A 27,997-nucleotide genomic window follows, 5' to 3' on the forward strand; every position below is an offset into this window, starting at 1 on the left:
GAATTGGAACGACTCCTTACCCTCTCCCTTAAAACCCACATCCTTTCCTCTTTCCCTCTTCTTCCCTCCTTCCCTCTTTCCTGATGAAGCCACCGTTGGTTGCGAAAGCTTGAATTTTGTGTGTATGTTTGTGTTCGTTTGTGTGTCTGTCGACCTGCCAGCACTTTCATTTGGTAAGTCACATCATCTTTGTTTTTAGGTATAATAATAATTTATATATATATATATATATATATATATATATATATATATATATATATATATATATATATAAATAGAGGGAAACATTCCACGTGGGAAAAATATATCTAAAAACAAAGATGATGTGACTTACCAAACAAAAGTGCTGGCAGGTCGATAGACACACAAACATACACACAAAATTCAGGTTTCGCAACAAACGGTTGCTTCATCAGGAAAGAGGGAAGGAGAGGGAAAGACGAAAGGATGTGGGTTTTAAGGGAGAGGATAAGGAGTCATTCCAGTCCCGGGAGCGGAAAGACTTACCTTAGGGGGAAAAATGGACAGGTATATACTCGCACACACACACATATCCATCCACATGTACACAGGCACAACCAGACATTTGTAAAGGAAAAGAGTTTGGGCAGAGATGTCAGTCGAGGCAGAAGTACAGAGGCAAAGATGTTGTTGAATGACAGGTGAGGTATGAGTGCCGGTAACTTGAAATTAGCGGAGGTTGAGGCCTAGTGGGTAATGGGAACAGAGGATATACTGAAGGGCAAGTTCCCATCTCCTGAGTTCTGACAGGTTGGTGTTAGTGGGAAGTATCCAGATAACCCGGATGGTGTAACACTGTGCCAAGATGTGCTTGCCATGCACCAAGGCATGTTTAGCCACAGGGTGATCCTCATTACCAACAAACACTGTCTGCCTGTGTCCATTCATGTGAATGGACAGTTTGTTGCTGGTCATTCCCACATACAAAGCTTCACAGTGTAGCCAGGTCAGTTGGTATATCACGTGGGTGCTTTCACACATGGCTCTGCCTTTGATCGTGTACACCTTTCGGGTTACAGCACTGGAGTAGGTGGTGGTGGGAGGGTGCATGGGACAGGTTTTACACCGGGGGCGGTTACAAGGGTAGGAGCCAGAGGGTAGGGAAGGTGGTTTGGTGATTTCATAGGGAAGAACCAAGAGGTTACGAAGGTTAGGTGGACGGCGGAAAGACACTCTTGGTGGAGTGGGGAGGATTTCATGAAGGATGGATCTCATTCAGGGCAGGATTTGAGGAAGTCGTATCCCTGCTGGAGAGCCACATTCAGAGTCTGATCCAGTCCCAGAAAGAATCCTGTCACAAGTGGGGCACTTTTGGAGTTCTTCTGTGGGAGGTTCTGGGTTTGAGAGGATGAGGAAGTGGCTCTGGTAATTTGCTTCTATACCAGGTCGGGAGGGTAGTTGCGGGATGGGAAAGCTGTTTTCAGGTTGTTGGTGTAATGGTTCAGGGATTCCGGACTGGAGCAGATTCGTTTGCCACGAAGACCTAGGCTGTAGGGAAGGGACCGTTCGATGTGCAATGGGTGGCAGCTGTCATAATGGAGGTACTGTTGCTTGTTGGTGGGTTTGATGTGGACGGATGTGTGAAGCTGGCCATTGGACAGATGGAGGTCAATGTCAAGGAAAGTGGCATGGGATTTGGAGTAGGACCAGGTGAACCTGATGGAACCAAAGGAGTTGAGGTTGGAGAGGAAATTCTGGAGTTCTTCTTCACTGTTAGTCCAGATTATGAAGATGTCATCAATAAATATGTACTAAACTTTGGGTTGGCAGGCCTGGGTAACCAAGAAGGCTTCCTCTAAGCGACCCATAAATAGGTTGGCGTATGAGGGGGCCATCCTGGTACCCATAGCTGTTCCCTTTAATTGTTGGTATATCTGGCCTTCGAAAGTGAAGAAGTTGTGAGTTAGGATGCAGCTGGTTAAGGTAATGAGAAAAGAGGTTTTAGGTAGGGTTTCAGGTGATCAGCATGAAAGGAAGTGCTCCATCGCAGAGAGGCCTTGGACGTGCGGAATATTTGTGTCTGAAAGTCGACGCAGTCCCTCAGCCACGTACTCCCGACGATCAAGTACCATGGTAGTGGAACACTTGTCCGCCGGAAGAATGACGATGGACTGGTCAGCCTTCAGATCCCAGATAGCCTGGGCCTCAGCAGTGGTGATGTTGGGAGTGGGATTAAGGTATTTTAAGAAGGATTGAGAGGCAAGGCTGGAAGTGAGAAATTCCTGGAAGGTTTAGAGAGGGTGATTTTGAGGAAGAGGAGGTGGGTCCCGCTGTGACAGAGCATGGAACTGTTCCAGGCAGGGTTCAATTTGGATAGTGTCTTGGGGAGTTGGATCATTAGCAGTAGGATTAGGATCATTTTTCTTCGTGGCAAAGTGATATTTCCAGCAGAGAGTATGAGTGTAGGATAGTAAATCTTTGAGGAGGGCTGTTTGGTTGAATCTGGGAGTAGGGCTGAAGGTGAGGCCTTTGGATGGGACAGAGGTTTCGAATTGGGAGAGAGTTTTGGAGGAAAGGTTAACTACTGAATTAGGGTGTTATGGTTCCAGATTGCGTTGATTAGAATTTTGAGGTTTTGGTGAGTGAGTTGTCTTTCCGGAGGTGGGAAACCAGGAGATTGGATAGTTTTTTGAGGTGGAGGGTGGCATGCTGTTCTAATTTGCGGTTGGCCTGTAAGAGGATGCTCTAAACAGCCAGTGTGGATGTGGGAGAGGAAAGATTGAGGACTTTTATTAAGGATAGGAGTTGACGGGTGTGTTCATTGGCTGAGTTGATGTGTAGGTTAAGGATTAGGTGGGTGAGGGCAATAGATTGTTCAGTTTGGAACTGGTATAGGGACTGATGGAAAGAAGGGTTACAGCCAGAGATGGGAACTTTAAGTGTGCAGCCTTTGGGGGTGATGCCAAATGTCAGACAAGCCTGAGAAAATAAAATATGGGAGCGTAATCTGGCTAGGGCGAAGGCATGTTTGCAGAGGGAATGTAAATAAAACTTAATGGGGTCGTTGTGGGGATGTTGTGAGGGTGAGATGGTATTAGAAGGTGGAAAGTGTAACATGAGGCTGAAATGAAAATGAAAATAAAAATATATGGGGAGAGATAAAGGTGAACTAGATCACCTACAAGTTCTTTCATTACCTTGTTTATACATTTTGGAAGTTACATGTTTTGTTAATGACATAATGGACAATGAAGACCAACTAGTACAATACTTGACACAAAAAGGAACTACACATAGACAAGATGGGCCCTGATTAGCAGAGAAAAAATTTTTACATGTTACTAGACCATGTTAAGACACATAAAAAATTAAGGATTTTTTTTTTAACCAAACGGAAACTAGTGAAGCTACCTGCTTTCTAAAATCTGGGTGAGTTCCTGTAGAATACTTCAGTAACATAACCAGTGTTAGTGTATGTCATGTGAATTGTAAATATTTTCTAATCTTCAAAGTTGTGCAAATTGTACAAATGCAAAAGCTGCAAACTATAGTCATGGGGATACCACAAAAACTAGAAACATTACTCTACTTTTATAATTATTTAGAGTAATTATTGCTAATTCATAAGAAAAGTGCCATGATGTAATATACATTTGTTTACTTATGCAAAAAAAAAAAAAAAAAAAAAAAGTAACATATGATCAACACACTGATGTAAACATCCTCTTGCTTTTTAACTAGAAAACTAATATAAGTTCTTGTGAAGAGCATGTAGACATTAACCTGTATACATTTACTCACAATTATGTAAACTTAGTCATGTTGTATTAGATAAGAAATTTGTAATCATCACATAAATTCACAGTGTCTCACTTCATCATCTCACAAAAATTGACTTGTCCAATATCAGTTTTTTAACTACACACATCAAATAAAGTTTTGTGTCACCCCAGTTATCAGAACTCCTGAAGATAGACGTTGACTGTAGATATTGTTTCACAGACTCAGCCCCTTTGACTGTTCAGAGATGTCACTAAACCCACCCAAAGATGTTAACAACCATGCATGATCAGCATCTATTAGATGGAGGGGGCCCAGCAGCTGATCAGTTCCCATCATTCCACCAGGAAGGAGGTACATGGCTCGTGTTGTCTGTAGTTCAACCATACTTAGACAGTCAATACCATGGTTCGATCATGTCCGCATTGTTACTTTGTGCCAGGAAGGGCTCTCAACAAGGGAAGTGTCCAGGTGTCTCGGAGTGAATGAAAGCAATGTTGCTCAGACATGGAGGAGGTACAGAGAGACCACTACCTATGGATTATTGCTCCGAGGAACCCTGACGGCAACGCCACCATGTTGAATAATGCTTTTTGTGCAGCCATAGGATGTCATGTTATGACTCAAACCGTGCTTAATAGACTGCATGATGTGCAATTCCACTCCCGACCCATGGTGAGGTCTATCTTTGCAACCACGATGCCACACACTGCAGTACAGATAGGCCCAACAACAGGCCGAGTGGACCGCTCAGGGTTGGCATCACATTGGCTTCAGCGATGAGTGTTGCATATGCCTTCAACCAGACAATCATCAGAGGCATGTCTGGAGGCAACCCAGTCAGGCTGAACGCCTTAGACACACTTTCCAGCAAGGCGGAGGTTCCCTGTTGTTTTGGGTGGCATTATGGGGGCCAACGTGTGCCGCTGATGGTCATGGAAGGCAGAGTAACGGCTGTACGATACATGAATTCCATCCTCCGACCGATAGTGCAACCATATCAGCAGCATACAGGTGAGGCATTCGCCTTCATGGATGATAATTCACACCCCCATCATGCACATCTTGTGACTGTCTTCCTTCAGGATAACGACATTGCTCGACTAGAGTAGCCAGCATGTTCTCCAGACATGAACCCTATCGAACATGCCTGGAATAGATTGAAAAGGGCTGTTTGTGGAAGACATGACCCAGTAACCTCTCTGAGGGATCTACGCCGAATCGCTGTTGAGAAGTGGGATAATCTGGACCAACAATGACTTGATGTGGATAATATGCCATGATGAATGCAGGCATGCATCAGTGCAAGAGGATGTGCTACTGGGTATCAGAGGTACCGGTGTGTACAGCAATCTTGACCACCACCTCTGAAGGTCTTGCGGTATGGTGGTATAACATTTAATGTGTCATTTTCACGAGCAGTAAAAAGGGCAGAAATGATGATTATGTTGATTTCTTTTCCAATTTTCTGTACAGGTTCCAGAACTCTTGGAACCGAGGTGATGCAAAACTGCTTTTGATGTTTGTATGTAAAAAAATGATGAAACAGACCAACAAATCAATGAGTCAATCATTTATATCACTGTGGGACATGATGGTCACTGTGTTCATGGAAAAATGTTTGTGGTTGCCTACATAGCCATGATTATACCCAGGTATGCAGCTCTTCATCTAAAGCAAATTGATAACCACAAATGTCTTTCTTCAGAGCTCTACAAATATGGAAATCACTTGGGGAGATATCAGGACTATGTGAAGGATGTGTAAGGACTTCCCAGCAAAACCCCTGCAGCATTGTCAAAAGAATCTTTGCAACATATGGATGGGCATTATCCCACAACAGAACAATGCCATTCATCAATATTCCTGAGCATTTGGACTTGATGGAGTGTTTCAATTTTGGCAAAGTGTTCATGTAACATTGTGCATTAATTGTGGCATGTTGTTCCAGAAAGTCGACAAGCAGTGGGCACTTGAAGTCAAAGAAAAAGGTCATCATGACTTTCTTGAAACTGGCATGCCTGTTGTTTCAACTGCATTGTAGCAGTTCTACTAAGAGTCCTTATGCATTCTTCATACTGTCCTGATCTCTCCCCATGTGATATCCATATTTTTGGAGCTTTGAAGAAAGATATTCATGGCCACACATTTGCTTTGGGTAAACATGACTGGGTACAATCATATTTCCTTAAGCAACTGCCAGAATTTTTTCATGAACGCATTGATAGTCATTTATTTATTTATTATCTGCACAGAACACATAATTTTATATGTATAGCATTGTTAACAATGTATCAATTTTTGACATTTACAAACTACAAATATTTTACAATATGCTACACTTACTTAACTTATTTCTAGTTCAGGACTATTTCTTATGTTGTTGTTCATGTTACATCTGAGTTATATGGGCAGGTTTTAATAAGCCACTGCTTGAGTCACATTATAAAAGTATTTCTGACACACATTAACTGCATTTGCCAACAAATTATGAGATACAACTCCTTTTACGTAAGAGCCTTTTGCTGTTAAAGTTAATCTTCTGTTAATCATGTGAGACTCTTTTTTGTATCGTCGTTGTGAATTTCCCTGTTCCTCTTGGTGACCTTGGTATCATCTTTCGCTAGCGTAACGATTTACAGCATACAGATAGCATTGTGGTTGTTGTGGTCTTCGATCTGAACACTGGTTTGATGCAACTCTCCATGCTACTCTATCCTGTGCAAGCCTATTCATCTCCAAATAACTATTACAACTTACGTCATTCTGAATGTGCTTATCGTATTCATCTCTTGGTCACCCCCCCCTCCCCCCCCCCAATGACTTTTGTGTCCCCCCCCCCCCACACCAACACCACCACACTTCCTTCCAGTACTAAATTGGTAATCCCTTGATTTCTCAGAATGTGCCCTATCAACCAATCTCTTCTTCTAGTCAGGTTGTGCCACAAATTTCTTTTCTCCCTAATTATATTCAGTGCCTCCTCATTAGTTATATGGCATAAGTTGTGAGAGTATTGAATCTAGAGAATACCGGTAGACTTTTGCAAGATGTTCCTTGTTTTACTTTTGCTATGATCTACAGGACCCTCCTTTGCATTATGAAAACCCTTTTCATATTAGTGTGGCAAGTCCCATGCCAAAGTACTATTCCATAAAACAAGAAAGGGCATACTAATCCAAAATATACAGTACTTTCTGAACCAATTTTTGACAGAATTTCATCAATCACAATATTTTGCCTATTTGGACTACACATTTTAAAATGTGTAATGTTTATTTGTTCTATGTTTACTTTTAAGTTGTCTCTTTCAAAGTGAGTTCTAGCTCTTTCGGTGAAGTTTTGAAGGCTAAGCTTGCTGTCTGCACAACATAGTATTCATCCTCTTCAATTTGGCTAAGCTCACTAGTTGCACAACAGACGCCAGATGTGGCATCGGTATATATAATGATCAAATGTTTGCTGTCTAGAGAACTTTGGATATAATTTACATAACATGTAAATAAGAATGGAACTCAAATGGAACCAAAATGTATATTTCATATTCTTGACTGTCTTCCCTCCAGTATTTCTCCATTACTATGTATGATTTTTGTACACTTTTGTATAGCTTTTAAAAATATTTCCAGCAGCTGCACGGGTTTTCCAGTGGCACTACTCATCACAGTTTTTGATAAGAGCATATTGTGATTTATTTATCCAAATCTTTTGAGAGGTCCAAGATCATGCTGCACAATGGGATAAATTTGTGGTGTTGATAGGTCGTATCGACCACAATTAACACCATCTTTGGACTCTTATTGTTCTGCCGAGCCTCCATGTTACTTTTTAGTTCTGTTCTGTATCCCAAACTGTGGACACCTTTATGACTAACTACAAAATATATCTCTATGTGGAATTTAATGGGGATAGTTATTGCATTCGACTGATAACCATATCCCTTTCCTATACTGGTGACCCTATGTCTTCTGCGCTGGGTGTTGTAAATCAACAGGTTATGAGCATGATGCCATGGCTACCTCACCCAATGCTTTGTTTGAAGATTTGGAGGCCCAACTACAACAACCAGGCCACTCCAATCCCTCACCAATGGCCAGCTGTCCACGAATTGACAGTGATTCGCGATCTCTAACCAAGTTAAACTCAAACTTTGTTGTTCTACAATGGTCGAGTGCTACACTGTTAACTCAAACAGTAGACTCAGGTTTCATGTCGCTGAACACTTAAGTGCCAACCGTACTCAACACTTGCTCTCACGTTATGTTCAGGGTTGATCTGTTAGACAACCTCTGCAATCACCCTACGTTGGCCCCTTTAAAGTACTCCAGTAGGGCAAGACATCGTTCAACATAATGGTTAAAGATCGTCCTCAAACTGTTTAATTGCACAGGCTCAAACCTGCTTTCGTGGTCTCCGATGCCCCTCTGCCATCTCAGCCGGATCCTCCTAACGACTTTTCCGCTGTGGAGCCTGAAAATACTTTGTTTCATCCCACGGTGGTGTCTTCTCCAACCCATGCTTCATCGTCGCCATTTGCAGGTTTTCCAGCCACGTTGCCATCCACCTCATATGTGGGTTTTGCCGCCACTCCACCGACTGCGGAGACTCGCTCTCCCACATTCAATCTGTGCTGCAACGTGCCACCACACTGCGTGGATGACGTGTCGATCGTCACCTTCGATGAACGTGTGCTCGTACTCCTAACAGACACCACAGCCTCGCCCTCCAACAGGCAGTTAAATGTCAGTGTAGTGCATAGCCTGTCCCTCCCCAGCGAGTGTGACCCGTCAGAGATTCAAGCATTCATCTCCTCAGATGGCTTGATCTGCATTCTGGGCAGGCCTACACCATGCTGCAGGCCATTCCAAACACCTGCTCTCGGGCCGGCTGACTCATTGTCCGTCCCCACCAGTTGACTGACTATGAGGTGGACCTGCTGCCAATCACTCCACCTCCGCAATCCGCCTCGACCGAGATGGAAATCCCAGTCGTGCACCTACCACCTCGCATGGCTACTACCAATGCCGACACACACATTACCTCCACTAAAGCCTCACAGGAGGGGGGCGTTGATAGGTCGTATTGACCACGACTTATTGCTCTGCTGAGCCTCCATGATTAGATTAGATTAGATTAGATTAGATTAGATTAATACTAGTTCCATGGATCATGAATACGATATTTCGTAATGATGTGGAACGAGTCAAATTTTCCAATACATGACATAATTAAGTTAATTTAACAACATACTTAAGTTAATATAACAACTCTTTCATTTTTTGTGTTTTTTATTTTTATTTTTTTTTTAATATTTTTTTTTTTTTTTTAATTTATATCTAAAAATTCCTCTATGGAGTAGAAGGAGTTGTCATTCAGAAACTCTTTTAATTTCTTCTTAAATACTTGTTGGTTATCTGTCAGACTTTTGATACTATTTGGTAAGTGACCAAAGACTTTAGTGCCAGTATAATTCATCCCTTTCTGTGCCAAAGTTAGATTTAATCTTGAATAGTGAAGATCATCCTTTCTCCTAGTATTGTAGTTATGCACACTGCCATTACTTTTGAATTGGGTTTGGTTGTTAATAACAAATTTCATAAGAGAGTATATATACTGAGAAGCTACTGTGAATATCCCTAGATCCTTAAATAAATGTCTGCAGGATGATCTTGGGTGGACTCCAGCTATTATTCTGATTACACGCTTTTGTGCAATAAATACTTTATTCCTCAGTGATGAATTACCCCAAAATATGATGCCATATGAAAGCAACGAGTGAAAATAGGCGTAGTAAGCTAATTTACTAAGATGTTTATAACCAAAATTTGCAATGACCCTTATTGCATAAGTAGCTGAACTCAAACATTTCAGCAGATCATCAATGTGTTTCTTCCAATTTAATCTCTCATCAATGGACACACCTAAAAATTTGGAATATTCTACCTTAGCTATATGCTTCTGATTAAGGTCTATATTTATTAATGGCATCATACCATTCACTGTACGGAACTGTATGTACTGTGTCTTATCAAAATTCAGTGAGAATCCGTTTACAAGGAACCACTTAGTAATTTTCGGAAAGACAGTATTGACAATTTCATCAGTTAATTCTTGTTTGTCAGGTGTGATTACTATACTTGTATCATCAGCAAAGAGAACTAACTTTGCCTCTTCATGAATATAGAATGGCAAGTCATTAATATATATTAAGAACAACAAAGGACCCAAGACTGACCCTTGTGGAACCCCATTCTTGATAGTTCCCCAGTTTGAGGAATGTGCTGATCTTTGCATATTATGAGAACTACTTACTTCAACTTTCTGCACTCTTCCAGTTAGGTATGAATTAAACCATTTGTGCACTGTCCCACTCATGCCACAATACTTGAGCTTGTCTAGCAGAATTTCATGATTTACACAATCAAAAGCCTTTGAGAGGTCACAAAAAATCCCAATGGGTGGTGTTCGGTTATTCAGATCATTCAAAATTTGATTGGTGAAAGCATATATGGCATTTTCTGTTGAAAAACCTTTCTGGAAACCAAACTGACATTTTGTTAGTACTTCATTGTTACAGACATGTGAAGCTACTCTTAAATACATTACTTTCTCAAAAATTTTGGATAAAGCTGTTAGAAGGGAGATTGGATGGTAATTGTTGACATCAGATCTATCCCCCTTTTTATGCAAAGGTATAAGAATAGCATATTTCAGTCTATCAGGGAAAATGCCCTGTTCCAGAGAGCTATTACACAGGTGGCTGAGAATCTTACTTATCTGTTGAGAACAAGCTTTTAGTATTTTGCTGGAAATGCCATCAATTCCATGTGAGTTTTTGCTTTCAAGCAAATTTATTATTTTCCTAATTTCAGAGGGAGAAGTGGGTGAGATTTCAATTGTATCAAATTGCATAGGTATGGCCTCTTCCATTAACAGCCTAGCATCTTCTAATGAACACCTGGATCCAACTATATCCACAACATTTAGAAAATGATTATTAAAAATATTTTCAACTTCTGACTTTTTGTTCGTAAAGTTTTCATTCAATTTGATGGTAATACTGTCTTCCTGTGCTCTTGGTTGACCTGTTTCTCTTTTAATAATATTCCAAATTGTTTTAATTTTATTATCAGAGTTGCTGATTTCAGACATGGTACACATACTTCTGGATTTTTTAATAACTTTTCTTAATATAACACAGTAGTTTTTATAATGTTTGATAGTTTCTGGGTCACTACTCTTTCTTGCTGTCAGATACATTTCCCTTTTCCGGTTACAAGATATTTTTATACCCTTAGTAAGCCATGGTTTGTTACGAGGTTTCTTACGAGTATATTTAACTATTTTCTTGGGGAAGCAGTTTTCAAATGCATTTACAAAAATGTCATGAAATAAATTATATTTTAAATTGGCATCAGGTTCACGGTACACCTCATCCCAGTCTAACTGCTGTAGGCTTTCCCTGAAATTTGCAATTGTTAAATCGTTGACTGAACATACTACTTTGGCGGACTGTTTAGTATTGCTGAATGGAGCTATGTCATATATTGTAACTAGCTGTGCACCATGATCAGAAAGACCATTCTCAACAGGCTGAGCATTTATCTGGTTAAACTTATCTTGGTCTATAAAGAAGTTATCTATCAGTGAGCTGCTATCCTTTACCACCCGAGTAGGAAAATCAATAACGGGTGTCAAATTGAAAGAACCGAGTAATACTTCGAGGTCATTTTTCCTATTACCCTCTTTCATAGAATCTACATTGAAGTCCCCACAAATAATAATTTGCTTCCCCCTGTCTGACAGATAGCACAACAAGGAGTCCAAATTTTTCAGAAATAGTTGAAAATTTCCTGATGGGGACCTATATACAATTACAATTATAAATGTGCCTTTATTTAATTTAAGCTCACAGGCACATGCTTCTATATGTTTCTCTACACAAAACTTTTTTGTTTCTATACTTTTTGCACAATGATAACTTTTGACATATATGGCAACTCCTCCTTTCTCCATATTTTCTCTAATTACATGTGCAGAGAGCTTATATCCACTTACATTTACCTTATCCATATCAGTAACAATGTGATGCTCAGACAGGCATAGTATATATATTTCATCCTCAGCTTCTAAATCTTCTAAACAAACCAGAAGCTCATCTATTTTATTCTTTAAACTCCCGATATTTTGATGAAATATACTTACATTATTTTTAATTATTCTTTCATGAGAACCTTTCCTTATTCTAACATTTGCAGTACTCTCCTGTCTGAGTTTCTCATTGTGCTTAGGCCTAGTTGCTATACCAGTGGTCACATGGTGTTCAGAGAGGCAGATTATGTCAACTGGGTTGGGTGACTTTAATTCATCAATGCAATTACCTAGGACTGAGATACAACTTGGTGGAGATAAAATTTCTGGTGATTGGTGAAAATTTATAATTGACAGCTGTGATTGGTGATCCAATGTGCTAGAATTGTGCTGTTTTTCTTTCCTAAACTGAAGATTTGTTTCAATCCTGACCTCTCGTAGAACTTGACATCTTTCTGTCTTACCTATCCTAAAAAAGGTGCTGCTCTAACACCTGTAACCACTGGTATTTTACCATTCATGGCAGTGTCTCCCCCCCTTAAATTTCCTGCTATTACCCCAGCCAGTTTCCCCTTCCCTTTCCTGTTGTTTTGTATCCCAAGCTGTGTACACATTTATGACTACCTGTGAAATATATCTCTATGTGGAATTTAATAGGAATAGTTATTGCATTCGACTGATAATGGTATCCTGTTCCCATAAATGCATTAACACTAATGACAATTACTTTTGAAAATATAACAGTTCATTAACTTTTTTTTCCATCTGTCTTGTTTCATTTGATTGTCCATTATGTTTTTCTTCATGAATGCACTTGTCATTTTGGAACATGATATATTTATTTAAATGGGTGCAGATAGTCTTAAAAATATATTTTGCTACCTGATAAAATTTTAGTCTTTTAACTTCAAAATGTGTCTTCATCATCTACAAATAAAAATGAAACATCCTAGAAGTACCATTACCAAATGTATGTGAATATTTTCTCTCTAGGATTCTATTTGCATCTCAAAAGGGAATTTGGAGAATGGGAAAAAATAGTATTAACAGCAGATGATATGAGTTATTTATTGAGTAATCTTCAATGTGGGACCAGATACTATTTGTATTTGCAAACCTTCAACCAGCTGGGGCAAAGTTCACCTACACCCACAATCGTGACACGCACTCAAGGCTCAGGTAAAGTATTGTGCTGTGCTATTTATGTTTGTTATTGATAAGTCGTCATTTTAAGTATTCCTTATTTTCTAAGAAGTGAAATGTATAAGTGCATTGACAATAGTTTCATTGCGTTTTTTGTCCTGGAGTGTGATCTTCAAAGTTACAGAAACAGTGTGCTTCAGTGGAAGGATTGCACCATATTACAAGCAGTGTGGTGTAATGGATACACTGTATAATGCCGAAAGTGGTTCGTATCACATTCACAGAACAGTGAACATTATTGGTTGTCAGTTTTGGCAATTGTAATTTCTCCAAGGTTCTCTTAATGTTATTTCTATTTACTCTAAAAGTTATCCTTAAAGTGAAAGTGTATGTAATGCAGATAAAGAAAATTGGCTCACCAAGCATGAGCAAAAGTTGGTGAATGGGCATAGCAGAGAATATATACTGGCAAAATGCATTACCCTAATGCAGAGCATCCAATGCAAGGTACTAGGTTCTGTTTTACCACACTATCTGCCATGATTCTCCCTCCTAATATATGCTCCCCAAAATCTTGTCGGTGGGGAATTAGTCCACAACATGTACATAGCCTCAGTTATGCCAATGTTTTCAGTAATCGTTTTCCTTCTTTTATCATTTACTTACATTTTTCTTTCTATCTATTTGGTTATTTTGTATTCCCTCCCCATCTGCATTTTTCCCTTTGCTTACTCCTCTCTTTCAGGCTCATACATGACATATTTTATTTCTGCTAACCTCCAACTTTTATACTACCCTCTCTGCCACTTTCAAGTCCTTTGCTCTGTAAATCTTATCTGGTATGAATAATCCAATTATTATGTTTCCCAAGTAGTTTTTGTATGGATAGAAGAGTGAATGAGATGTAGCAGTGTCACAGTATACTTTCCTAGGTAGTGAAGGTGATGATATGTGTGAGTCTTACTTCATTTTCCAACTTTCTATCACAATTAGGCACTAAGTCCACTTTCATCAGTACCCGCATAAACAGTGTATCTGTTTTCCGAAACTTTCACTTTTTGATAATTAAAAATTTACCTCTGGTATAAGATGTACCTGGGATCAGTTAACCCAATAACAGAGTGCATACTATGAGTGTGATACAGACTGATATGACTACCTAGAGGAGGATTCTGTTCCAGTGTATGAAAAAGAGCTTACCGTACCATACAAATTTTGAGGTGTATGTTAATTTAAATAAAGGAGATTAAAATTTTCTTGAGAGATGAAGCTATAATCAGAGAAGCAAATCCAGATTAAATAGTATGTACTGTTTTGTTTCACTCTGTATAAAGATGTGTATGTGTGAGATGCGTTTCCATGTGTGTGTGTCTGTCTATATTTTCTAATGAGGAAGAAGTTCTTTTGGCTGGAAGTTTTATTTGCTTAACAGTCTTTTTGTTGCGCCTATCTGTGACTCAACATCTCTGCCGTATGATGAGCAGCAATCCACCTTTTTCATAATATTGTCGAAAGATGACTAATGGTAGGGAGTAACATTTGTCTGCTACTGTTGCATTCACGTGCTTAGGCAGATCATTAGTCAAGAGGTCAGTCATGAAGCCCTTCTTCTTATCATGGACACAATACAAGCTTAATCTCAAGTTTGCAGCATTGCATTCTCTAGAAATATTGCCATTGACCTGACTATGCAATTTAATATTTTTATATTTTATTAAATTATTGAAGCCTTGATGTTACTAGAAGACTGATAGAGGGGAGCTTGTATTCCATTACTGCTTTAAACATATGAGGAAAATACAACCTTGTCTTCCAACAGGCTGTTTATTACAATTTACTGTATGCGTCGTGTAATTTGTTTTTGAAACTGTTCAAAAAGTCTTGGTGTTTCTCTAATTATGCAAATTCCTTATGAAGGAAAATTGCTAAAATATATATGATTAAAAAGGAAGTTAAAACATACTTCATAAGTCAATACTACAAAATTAAACATCCCTTACTGTTTGGCCATGATATGAATACCCATCATGTGGTTGCTGCTGGGAAGACTAGGAGGCATGCCCTGCCGATGCATTAGGACAATCACTAAGAAAGGAGCACTGAGGGAAGAAGAGTACCGACACCTTCCTGCAGTGCAGGCACCATTACCTATATTTTACACATATATGAAAGCAGAGGTAACACACACAAAAATATTATTACCATTTGGAGACAAATATCTTCCAACCAGTGTCAACATTGTCCAGCACTGACACCACTAGTAGAAAGTCTCTTTCTGTTGTGGACCAATAGTAGAGGCCTCTTAGAGTATGGGTTCGTAATGGAAGGGGACAGCTACAACACCCCACCACATTACAATACCTGATCACATTGTAACTCTTTTTATAAGAAAATCATGTGCTCAAGATCTATAGGGCATATTATTAATACATTGTCATTCACCTGAGTTCAATATCTCACTCATTATATTGGGGAAATAGGGTGCTGAGTCAGTTCTCTAAATGGATAAGGAGAACGGCATGCAGCATAATAACAAGTTTATGACCTTGGAACCACTTTTTCAGACATACTGAAGAGAGTCCAAGAAGCATAGCACAGTGAAATCTTCTTGGCCTTACACCCATGTGGCCACGTTCAAATTCAATGAAGTTTTGAGGAGTATCATTCTTGTCATCTTTACCAGAAGATGATCAGGTTGACACTCATTAAAACATCATGGAATTTTTAAGAAGCCACCAAAATGTAAGCCTGAGAAGATTTCGTCAGCAGTACACGCTGGGATGGCCTACATGCAGACATAGCAGCATGTTTGTTGTCCTGCAGTTATCAATAGGTATCCATAGTGTGTGCAGTGATACTGTATAGATATGTGAAGAAACAGATAAAGATTTACATTGTAAGTTAATCTGTGCAAATTATATAGGAACAAAAGTACATTGTACAGTAGAGATCAACCAAATGAGTCAATGCAGTTGGTAAGACACTGACTTCTTGTTTGAGAGAATTGAATTTGCTCTGTCTATCCACCCTGATTAGCTTTTCGTAAATCATTTCAGGCAATTGCAGATATAGTCCATAGTTCCTATATCAAGACAACAGCCAACCACCTGTCCTATCCTCATAAGAATATCCTTATATATTCATTGTGTTTGTATGTTTGAAACTAGTTATTTTCCTTGTATTTTGTTGACAAATCCTGTACCATTGTCAGATGATCTCTGGATTAGTTAATGATTAAATAATTTTCAGCTCCAGTGGCTCCAAGCAGTGCAGATTTGATAAAAGTAAACTCTACCTCAATATCTTTGAACTTGAGTTCTTGGAGTGATGGTGGATGTCCAATAACATCACTTGTTGTGGAGTATAAACAAAAGAAAGCAATAGCATGGACACTTGTTTCAAATAATATCAAAGTAGGTAAACCAGAATTCTTGGTGCTGGACCTGGATCCAGAAACCTGGTATACATTACGCATTACAGCTCATAATAGTGCTGGTTCAACTGCAAAGGAATACAACTTTGTAACACTTACACATGGAGGAGGTATGTAGATATTTAGTTCTCGCATACATGTTAGCTTCTGTGCTAAGTGTTCACATGAATTATAAATGAATGTGGCAGCAATGTGTATTTAGATGTAACCAGTAGCATTAAAACATGTATTATATGTTGAAAAACAATACCAAAAATTTACAATGTAGCATTAAAACATTTATTATATGTTGAAAAACAATATCTAAATTTACAATGTGATGTTGCTACTCCAGTTGTTACATATTTTGCACACAAGCTATAAAATTTAGCCTGCAGTCAAGAACAAAGCTGCAGGAGAAAACACACACACATTTGCTATATATGAACGTAGCAGGAAAATATAGATACTGACTGCAAAGCTTTCCAGCATGGAAATTTCATCTTTGATAGCCAAAATCAATCTTACTAAATCTGGTGTTCTTTCCTGCTGGACTGTTGTGGCTGAACATAAAGAAAGAGAAATAATTTGACTAATTTAATTCATATTTTTTATGTGATGCTTTAATAAATGTTTGGACGGACATAGGCTACGTATTTTTAAATATTTATGGTGTATGTAATATATAAATTGGAAAAATCTTTAGTAAAAATCTTAAAAAGTTCTTGACTGATAGACTTCACATTTTTGCAAAGTACTCTAATAAATATTTACATGGAAATAGGCTATATATTTTCCCATGTGCGGGACAGTCATATGACTGGATTTACAGTTATGTGCCAACCACAGCCAGCACCTGTGGCTGAAAACGAGGAAGTGCCCTTTCAGTTTACTACCATTTGGTAAAGATGACAAAAAGAAAACCCATGATACATCACAATTATTTATTATGTATCTGCTCTTATATCGGGCTTTTTTCACCATATTTTTCATGATATTACATATTAATTTATAGGATCATGACAAATATAACATCTGTTAACTGCTTTTTAACATAAAATAATAAAAATGTTATCTTCTTATGTGTAAATAGCAAAATGCTTCTTGGTATTTTTTTCATGTTTTTACTGTAGTGTGTTTGCTATGTATCTAGAAAAATATTTAACATCAGTAAAAAATAATATTGAAAAAAGCAAATGTTGTTAGAAAATCTGAACACAGTTATACAATATCAACTATTCTAGCTTTTCTGTTGGCAGAGTCGTTAGTGATGTTGTGAGTATCTGTGTTATTTAAAATGTTCCCTCCTACTGATATTATGGCCAAGTTGGACAGCCTTTCCTGACTCATTGTTGAGCACAAATGATTTTTATTATTTTTAATTTGAACAGGATCTTTCCGTGCTTGCTACTGTGACTGGCATCATTATTAAAATTTGTAATGAAATTATGATATTAGGGTATATGGCTGTTAAATTGTTTAAAAATATAAATTTCTGAATTTTTGTCACATTATTGTCTAAATGTTTAAAAAGGAAATGAAATGACGTAATTTATGTTCAAAAATCTTCAGCAACTCTATCTGACAAACTATCAGTCACAGAAAGGCTTTCCTTTAAATGATAACATTCAATCATAAGCTGGCTTTTATCTTGAGTTTCAACAAAAGACTAAATACATTGTTGTAAATAAATAACAAATGAAATCTTTCTTTTACTAACATTAGAGCTTGGTCTAAAATGTAAAAGTAGACATTAACCTTGGTTGGTTGGTTTTGGGATTGGGACAAAACAGTTAGGTCATCAGTCCCATTGAATGAGGGAAGGATGGGGAAGGAAGTTGGCTATCCACTTTCGAAGGAACTAGCCCAGGATTTGCCTAACACGATTTAGGGAAATCACAGAAAACCTAAATCAGGATGGCCAGACATGGGTTTGAACCATCGTCCTCCTGAGTGTGAGTCCAGTGTGCTAACCACCACACTACCTCACTCGGTCAATAACCTTGAAAGAGGTTTTTGAGTCCTTTCAAGGGGCCTGGTCTCCATGTTCATAGTAAAAAGTTTTCAGAGTTTTACGGTGCATTATGGGTCTGTAAGTTTCAAGTTCAGTTTCTATTTCTAATTTTGCAGCAGTTTCTTTGAATTATTTACAGCTATTTCAAATTTTTCGTCAGTTCAATACTTTTTTAAATCTGCTATACATCTAAAGCGACTTGCATATTCACATTAATAGACTGAAAAATTTTACTAACAAATTTTGCTTTTGTCAGTACATTGTGCTGTACATATATTCAACAAGTAAATGAAAATGTACATATTTTATCTGTTGGAGTTCTTACATAATATTTTGCCTTTTGGTCAAAAGAAAAAGTGTTGTTTATTTCATATAAAGCATTGTAAATCTCTGGTAAATTATTATGGAACAGTCTTATGGCAATTATTCTATTTGTCAGCTTGTTCCAGACAATGGTTTTAAAGTTAAAATAGTAGTGTGTGCGTTTTTTTAATATATCCAATGTTTTGTAGACAATGAAAAATAATTGTACAGCTCTTGCACTATACTGAAAAAACCAGTAGTGTAGTAATTTAATTAGCTGCATTGTTAACAATTAAATTTAAACTATGGGCAGTGCATGGTGTCTAATAAGCTTGCAGATTTAGTTCCAACAATTGCTTTTGCAATACCATTGATTTTGCCACAAATGTTCAAATCATTGTCATAGCCATGCTCCCGTAAATTATTTATATCCAAATTATGTTATGGTAGCTGTTCTTTAGTAAAAGAAGACAAACTGGCGCCAGTAGCATCAAAAATTGAACAAAAAGGTAAGGAGTGTTGTCTTGTTTCCAACTTGTTAAGTGCTCATTAAAATTAATCAATCTGATAATAACACTAATTTGTTCCACATGTGAATAATCAGGAGTACAGTCAAGAGTAAATGAAAAATATTATTAGTTCAGCATAGATTTAAAATGTGGCTTTGGACTTGGGTTGCAAGTACAGAGATTATTTCATTCTGAATTTTGTCTCCAAGATGCGTAAGCATATCCATGAGACTTTTATCATTCATCCCATGTCTTATGCGTTCAGTAATACTTGGATCAAATTTTCCTAACATTACAGTACATCTTCGAAAATAACCACTATTCCGGTCATTTAGTTTTCCGCTCTTCCCATGAAACTCCATGTTTTGTGAACTCAAAAATTTAATCACATAATCCTTTCAATAACAGTGTCCCAACTCTCTTTTTCAGTGTATACAAGTTTTTGATATACACACTGTCAACAGTTATTTTGTTTTTTAAAGACTTATCCAGTTCGATACATTTCTAATAATTACCGAAATGTGGAGAACTGTTCTTGTGTCTGTTTAAATCTAAAGCTAAATCCTGCTAGTCACTCATTCCCTAACAAAATTTGTTATGTTTTGTTTTGAAAAGCTTATAACATAAGCAGAAAACAGCATTTTTTTTTTTTTTTGAACTGAATAAAGTAGCCATTCTCTGTGATACTTCTCACCATTTCCTAAAGGCCTTTCATAATAATAAGTTGAAAACATTTGATTGAAAGTGTCACATGGATAATCATGCTTTCTCACTTGTCTGAGTGGATTTTTTATCAAACACTGCACCACTTCAGAATTTAAAACTGCAGGCTAAAGTCGAGAATCATTTTCAGAGATACTTGATATCGATCTTGGTATCCATGGAGACAGTGGTCTTCGCGGTGTTGTTTGTCTACAAGCTGCAGACATAATTTCAGTAGCATCAACTTTTAACTTATCTTTGTCAGGTAACCTCCAATCCTAGAAAACAATTTTTTGCTTTACTTTTTAAATAATGCAGTACATAGAAATTGATAGGACAAGAAAAGCACGGCCCAATACCGAATGGCACAAAAGATGGTACAGTTTATGAAAAAACCGCAATAGCTCTTATTTAAAATTTATACATTGATATAAAATAAGTTTTATATGTTTTATCACTGAACATTTTAAGAAAGGCAAAGAGAATTGAATGTTGTGACTGCACTCATACATGTATGTGAGAACAGACAAGGTTGGTATAGTGGCAAAGGGGCTTGACTCACCTTTGAGGGACCCAGGTTCAATCCATGGGCCAGCTACCAAATTTAGGTTTACTGTTGGTTTCTCTACCATTTTATGCAAATGTCAGAATGAGTCACTGAAACAGCTATGCACACACCCTTCTCTTCCACTGTTTCTAACGACCTTAGCTGTCAAGTGGATGTAAAACTTACTTCCCTTTCAGTATTCATTCACTGGACAGTCTCCATTATTTTCCATTACAGATTTTACCACTTCAGCTGTGAGAAATTAGCTCTCAGCATTAAACAGTGCATTTTTTACTTTCTAAAATCACATTGTACACTTAAGGGAACCGGTTAGGGTATACGAGCTCACATTTGCAGTTATGAACAAAAATCATTATACCTACTGAAGTTATTAGTGAATTTTAATGAATATTTTATTGTACATGGTATATATCATTGGTGTAAATTTTCATTGCTTATGGGTTTCAAATTCAAAATATAGAGATTAATTAGTTAATATAATTATTTAATATCAAATACAAAAATCTACTCTTCTTTAGGTGCCACTTTCTCAAAAAGTATAAAAGTTATTATTATGAAACTTTTCATGTGGTTTTTATGACACACTCCTGAGTAGTGTGGCATAAATTGTGTGTTTAGATCAAATAGTTCATCTGTTATAATATTTATTATTTGCTACAGAAGTTACTTGAAAATTTTGTACTGTGTTTCTCTCACTAATGCCTTATAATACCTAAATTATAAATTTGGTATTAGGCATTAGAATACGCAGTACAGCATATAGAGTAATTTCTATGTTATAAAGTGTCTTACTAACTCTTTAAATTCAGTTTTAAAGCTTTTAGGCCTAGAGCTTTTTAGATGACTTGAATAATTTAAGGAATTAAAACACTATTGTACACAAAGGGAACAATGGTTTAAGGCTTTTAATCATAAAGTACACAAATGTAAACAGATGTAAGAAGCAGATTTATCCCTCAACATGTACTGTAAGCATGTAAAAAGTTGGCCAGTCACATTACGGGAGAAGTGGGATTGAAAAGGACAGTAGCTAAGCTGCTAGAGGGAAAGAGAATGTCAAAGCACAAATTATTAGTTGTTTCTTGCTGAGTGCTGCCCTGCTGCCCACTAATAGGCAAGCACTGCAGATAAACTGCTGTGATATACATTTCATTGGCAACTGACCAGCTTCAAGTGTGGTTCCCATTTGTAGCGAAGAATGTAAAATGAAGTCTGTTGTACAATGCAATAATTAGGAAAAAAGTGGCCACTCATGATCACTGAGGCCGGTGAAAATTGTAAACAGAAGATATTCAACTTGAAATGCTGCAAAGGGGACTGACATGTGGAGCCAGCTCGAGCAGATTTTGCAGCCCTTTGCAATAATTACAAGCACCTCTTCTTCCTTCCTTACACACAAAGACACAAAATTATAATATTTTATTAGCATTATCATTCATTAAGAATTGTCGTATTTTCATGTATCCTGTTGTTTAATTCTGATGGTTTTTTATGTGAATATGCTACAATACATGAAACGGAAGTGAAATGTTTGTAGTGTAATGCGTTTAGAGTTATCTGAAATTATTATATGCACCAAGATACAGCAATATTACCTGCCAAGTGTATACAGGCAAGACACTGAAAGGACCTCTAACAATGGATTTGCAGAGGGAAATGGATGATATATAATGGTGAATTTCATCATGAATTTCATCATCTCATTTCATTCTTGATAAATTTGAAAAAGAGTGTTTCAAGAATGTTGAGAATGCTTTTTATAATGCACTTCACAAAATTTTCAATTCATACATTAAATAAGGATTTCAGCTTGTTGAAATCTCCAGTGGACACAATAGCACAAAAGTCTGACACAGCACCATCATTGTAATAATTGTAGCAGATTTTCCAGTTATTTCTAAAGAATATACAGACTTGAATTAGTGCACTTCATATGAGCAATATGAAGATCTAACTGCATTTTAAAAAAAAATGAATTTTAGATGTTATGATGTGACAAATACTTTGAATTTTATGGAACCACAATTGCTACGATGATTCAATTTGGAACTCTCTCCAACTACGTTCAAGATACCTGCCACTGCAATTATCATAGCTGAAATGTTGAACATGTGAAAATACTAGTGATGATGATGATGTTTGGTTTGTGGGGCGCTCAACTGCGTGGTTATCAGCGCCCGTACAATTTCTCAACCTTTGCTCAGTCCAATTTCGCCACTTTCCTGGATGATGATGAAATGATGAGGACAACACAAACACCCAGTCATCTCGAGGCAGGTGAAAATCCCTGACCCCGCCGGGAATCGAACCCGGGACCCCGTGCTCGGGAAGCGAGAACGCTACCGCGAGACCACGAGCGGCGGACGAAAATACTAGTTGTTCAGTGGTGGAGTGAATGAGTGAGAATGCTCCAGCCAATGATTCCTAAAAGCATCATGCTATCATGAACTATAGGAAGTTGATATGGGGAATGATTTTTCCAAGGTTACTGCATATGTTTTATTGGGCTTTCATACAATGCTGCCATAAGGCGCAGTGGACCAGCAAGTGTAGGATAAATTGCACACAATGTAACAATATTTTGTGAAAACACTTTATAGATCATGAGCATTCAGTTGTTTTACTTATATGCTATTAATTATTTCTCAATTGACATATACACAACACAACAAGACTTGAAATCTTCAGGTGGTTCAACCTTGGTGGTGGCTAGGAACAACTGAGGGTATCCACACATGGACGCTACTGTGTATAGAACATGCATGCACAGGTGCAGAAATCACACGTGCGCAATGATCTTCCGATCGATGCCACCGTATTCAAATGCCCTCTGCTGAAAATTGCAGAGCAGCCAGCGTTCCTACATATGCACTGTATGCTATGTTCGCTAACAGTGTGGCCATATGTCTCTCACTAAAAAAACCATACTCTATTATCAAAAAAATCTTGAGTTTCTCATCATGCTTTAATGGCAGCCAATGCAGAGTTCCAAGCTGTGCCCAGTTGAAGTCCCGTAAGCTGTATGAATACATATTGCTTCCTTCATGATGCAATCCCAGAAAGATGATGGCAGGTATAAAACTTCCATATTTTCATAAATCATGCAAAATCCTGTATTCAGATAAGTGTTCTGCAACTGCTGTTTTTTCCAGTGGGCGTGGGCGTGTATGATGCTGATGTTTATTGCAGCGTTTTTGTACTGTGCGACGTGTCTGGCCTATATATGCTACCCCACATTTACAAGAAATCTTGTACATGTCATGTTTCCTCAGGCCAAGATCATCCTTAACCGAACCCAACAGATTCCTCAGTTTTTCAGATGGTCGAAAGACACTTAATGTCATATCCTCTCAGGACTCTTCTGATTCTTGACAAAACAGCACCAAAATAACGACAAAAAGTCCAAAGTGAAGGGTGTCTTCGTATCTTCATTCTGCTCCATAGATTGAACTCGCTTGGGCCAGAATGCATTACATAGCTGTCTCTCAGAATAACCGTTTCCTTGGAACACTGTCTTCAAAAGTTGTATTTCACTCAACTGGCTTTCAGAATCAGGTACTGCATGCGCTCTTTGAGTTAACATACGTAATGCATTGCCACACTATGCACGTTGATGGCAGCATGTGGCCTGCAAGTATAGATCTGTATACGTTGACTTGCAGTACACACTGCGTCCCAAGGTTCCATCTGCTTTCCTTCATACCCAAACATGAAGAAAAGGTAAAGTACCATCTTTTTCCACATCCATTGTGAAGTTTATATTTGGATGGAATGAATTTAAATGCTGAAGAAACATAGGTAGAGTATCAAGTCCATGTGACCATGCCACAAATTTATCATCAGGCTTTCACTATTTTTTACTGAATAATATGATCTGATTGCTATAGCTGTGTGTATTGTGGACACACAAAACATGTAGCCATCGGCACCAATGTCAGAACCTCTTGGAACCTTTCATGCCAATTGTTCTGAAACTCATGGTAATGTCAGTTTTTATTCTGTTCGTTGCATCTGGGCCTATATTACAACAGCCTTCATTTAACTTCATATTCCTTGTTACAAAGATCCACATTTTAGTGTGTCTGTCCCAGTTCATAAGTCATCCCTGGCATATGAAGCCCATTGGTTCTAATGTGTATGGCCACAAATCTGTGTTACTACCATGTGAAATTTATAGCACAGCTGCTGGTCAATACAGAAGAATGTTGAAGATTAGGTGGCTAGTCATGTAACTAATGAGGAGGTATTGAATAGGATTGGGGAGAAGAGAAGTTTGTGGCACAACGTGACTAGAAGAAGGGATCGGTTGGTAGGACATGTCCTGAGGCATCAAGGGATCACAAATTTAGCATTGGAGGGCAGCGTGGAAGGTAAAAATCGTAGAGGGAGACCAAGAGATGAATACACTAAGCAGATTCAGAAGGATGTAGGTTGCAGTAGGTACTGGGAGATGAAGGAGCTTGCACAGGATAGATTAGCATGGAGAGCTGCATCAAACCAGTCTCAGGACTGAAGACCTCAACAACAACAACTGCTGATCAGTGCAAGGTGTATACACCTCTGATTTATCAGCAGTGGAAGTCAAATGAGAAAGAATTCCCAATAAATGGATGATCATTTTCTCCTGTCACTCACTGAGAGAAATGGGGAATGAATTCTCACCTCAGTCGCAATCCTACAGATTTCAATTTTCTGTTTGACACCCAACAAAATTGTAATGACATCCACAGCTCATTTTTCTGATGAGACATAGCATGATGTATACTGTAATCACTGTGGTATAATAGTACTTTGAAAATGAGACATAAGAATATTGAATTTCTCCATGTGTCAGTATAGGTGATGCAAGAGAGTGCTGGGATGAAGAGAGTGACTATCTGGGTGCCTGCAACCTGTAAGTAAAGGCGTGCACAAGGAGATGCTGACATAAGCCAGTATTGGCGCTGTCAACCCACATTAGGGCATTGCTTGATGCCAAGTGCCTTTTGCACTGATCGACTGCTGCAGTATAGATTTCACAGGGAGGTAACATAAATTTGTGAACACATAATATAAATATGTTCCTATTCAGATGCAGTGCCAGGGTTGCCACAGGTTCAGGAAATCAGGGAATTTCAAATATGTCAGGAAAATATTAGGGATACTTGGAAAAAAACCTGGAAAAGTTTCATTTTTGTCTCAGTAAATGAAATGGTTTGTTTACTTTACTGAGGTGCCATACATCGTCGCTAGCTGGGTGCAGCTGAGTATGTGCACTGCTTCACCACTCCCTCACTCCTACTGCTTCTCCCCTTTCTACCACTCCCCTCAGCTTGCAGTCAGTGCTTCTTGCCACTAGCCTAGCACCTGCCAATGAGAGGCAGGGAGGCATGAGAGGATTTGTTTGGATCTCATTCCCAGAGGTTGTAGATGCAGCAGCCGGAGATGGCAGTCATGTGTGCATGAGTTGTGTCTGCATGATTGTGTGAATGTGTGTGTGCTCTCATTTTCTGACAAAAGCTATGGCTGAAAATTTAGTTGTGAGAGTGTGATTATCTTTTCTACGTGCCTGTCTGCAGCTCAGCAATCATCTTTATGGTCAGTTGCTACATTTCCTCATTATTATTGATTATCAAAATACTTTAACAAGTTATCTGTTGCATGGGTTGATCACTGTGGTCTCATTTCATCAACATGCTGTCAGTGACCTGTGAATAGCTGGTCACACAAGTGGGTTTCTGCAGTCTGGGCCGAAACCAGAGGCTGTTTGTGTATGGATCTGTAATGGACCGGGCCTGCCGATCTGAAGCCATTCACTTCCCACTAATGTGCAGGCCCTGCCCATCAGATCTAGTCTCGCCAATCTACCCACGAGCTAGGTCTGTTTGTGTGTGATGTAATGCAGAGGATTTCCATGGTTTATCCATGGACCCAGGACTGCAGTGGTCCTCAGCAGGCTAGAGGCCATGGGCGATGGATTTCAGGAATTTCGACTGTCTCATCACAAGTACATTATATAGTGTAGCTTTTTATAGACATTTTATTTGTTCTAGTACATTTTGGAACTTCAAAAGCAGTTTATATGCTAGAAAGTATGAACGATAAGAAGAATAAAATTGTGTCAGTCACTTGAGGTTTGTGCAGTACGTACTCATACATTTCTCAAAAGAAAAATCACACAATACCTGTAAAATAATAGATATAACACAGTGGGTAATAGCTGAAAATAACAAATATAGTAGATCCATCATTTTATTGGCAGTCACCTCTAGTGTTGATTCACACAATGCTTCCACACCGTATACACTTCTTTCAAGAGGCGTACTTTTTTCTGAGGTTATTTCTGAAATCAATGAAGGGATTTTAACTCTTGTCTTGTGGCTCCAAGGAAATGTGTATTTGGTCACCAAATGTGTTTCATTTTATTGAAATCAAATAACATCAGTGGTCTTATTGAAACACATATACCATGTGGCCTGCTTTCTCCATATAAAAACAGTTCATTACAAAAGATGTTAAAGTTAGTACTTAAGATTTTTGCTCACACCAGGAAACACCATCTGCCTGCAAGGTTTTTTTTTTTTTTTTTTTTTTTTTTTTTTTTTTTTTTTTTTTTTTTTTTTTTTTTTTTAGATATTCCCTCAAACTTGTCTGTAAATCAGGGAACTATCAGGGAATTTCACTGGGGAACTTGTGGCAACCCTGAGTACTCATTATTAGCAAAGAACACAACACTACAGTGTTACAATTAACTTTGCCACAGAAGTATGATGCTACAACTGGTAGATCCCAGGGTTGGCAGCAATTTCAACAAAGAGGACAGTCAATGTGAAATGATCTGTAAGGAACCATTATGCGATGAAATTGAACTGCGAGCTTGCAGGACAACTACTCTTGTGCTAACTACTCTTGTATATTGAAATATCACGTTTTTCTCAACTTCATATCATACACATTTGAGTAATGACTGATAATGCCCATATGCAAATTGTGCCATTTGCAAGATGCATACACCTTTGATTTATCAGCACTGAATGACAAACAGGAAAGCATTGTCTTGCGGCACCCATGTGTACTTGATGCTTGTGTGCATCCCACACATTGCACACTGCCCCCATGTATTTATAAAGTGTATGGCATTTACAAAAATTTTCAGTCACATAACTTGCAAATTTGTTTTGCTGTGTAGATTTTCTCTCCTCTTTGGCAATAGCTGCAGTTTACATAATTAATTAGCTCACAAATAAACACATTCATTAAATGGCAAATTACGTGTTTAATAAAATAATGTTTTTCATTATTCAACTAATATGATTATGGGTAGTATGAATTTTTCATTAAAACATGTTCATCTTAATTCATGCACCCTACACTGTCTGCTTATTTTGAACTAAGTGAATTGTAGCTGGTAGAAAATTGTCAAAAAATTCTTTACCAGTTTATTTCAAATTTTTATGTGATGCTTTAATAAATGTTTAGATTGACATAGGCTACATTTTTTAAATATATACATGGTATATATAATATATAAAGAA

General features: G+C 38.0%; 1 protein-coding gene across 1 annotated transcript in view; it reads left to right on the forward strand.

The window, feature by feature from the left end:
• Positions 1 to 27,997, forward strand: part of LOC126150305 (Down syndrome cell adhesion molecule-like protein Dscam2) — a 195,185-nt gene that overhangs the window by 148,606 nt on the left and 18,582 nt on the right. The window contains exons 11-12 of the mRNA XM_049915868.1: positions 12,826 to 13,011; positions 16,225 to 16,518. Coding sequence (XP_049771825.1) covers positions 12,826 to 13,011; positions 16,225 to 16,518 — 480 coding nt within the window. The remainder of the gene's footprint in view (positions 1 to 12,825; positions 13,012 to 16,224; positions 16,519 to 27,997) is intronic.

Source organism: Schistocerca cancellata, chromosome 2 (assembly GCF_023864275.1).
Source record: "Schistocerca cancellata isolate TAMUIC-IGC-003103 chromosome 2, iqSchCanc2.1, whole genome shotgun sequence".
In the NCBI taxonomy this organism is placed as follows: Eukaryota; Metazoa; Arthropoda; class Insecta; order Orthoptera; family Acrididae; genus Schistocerca; species Schistocerca cancellata.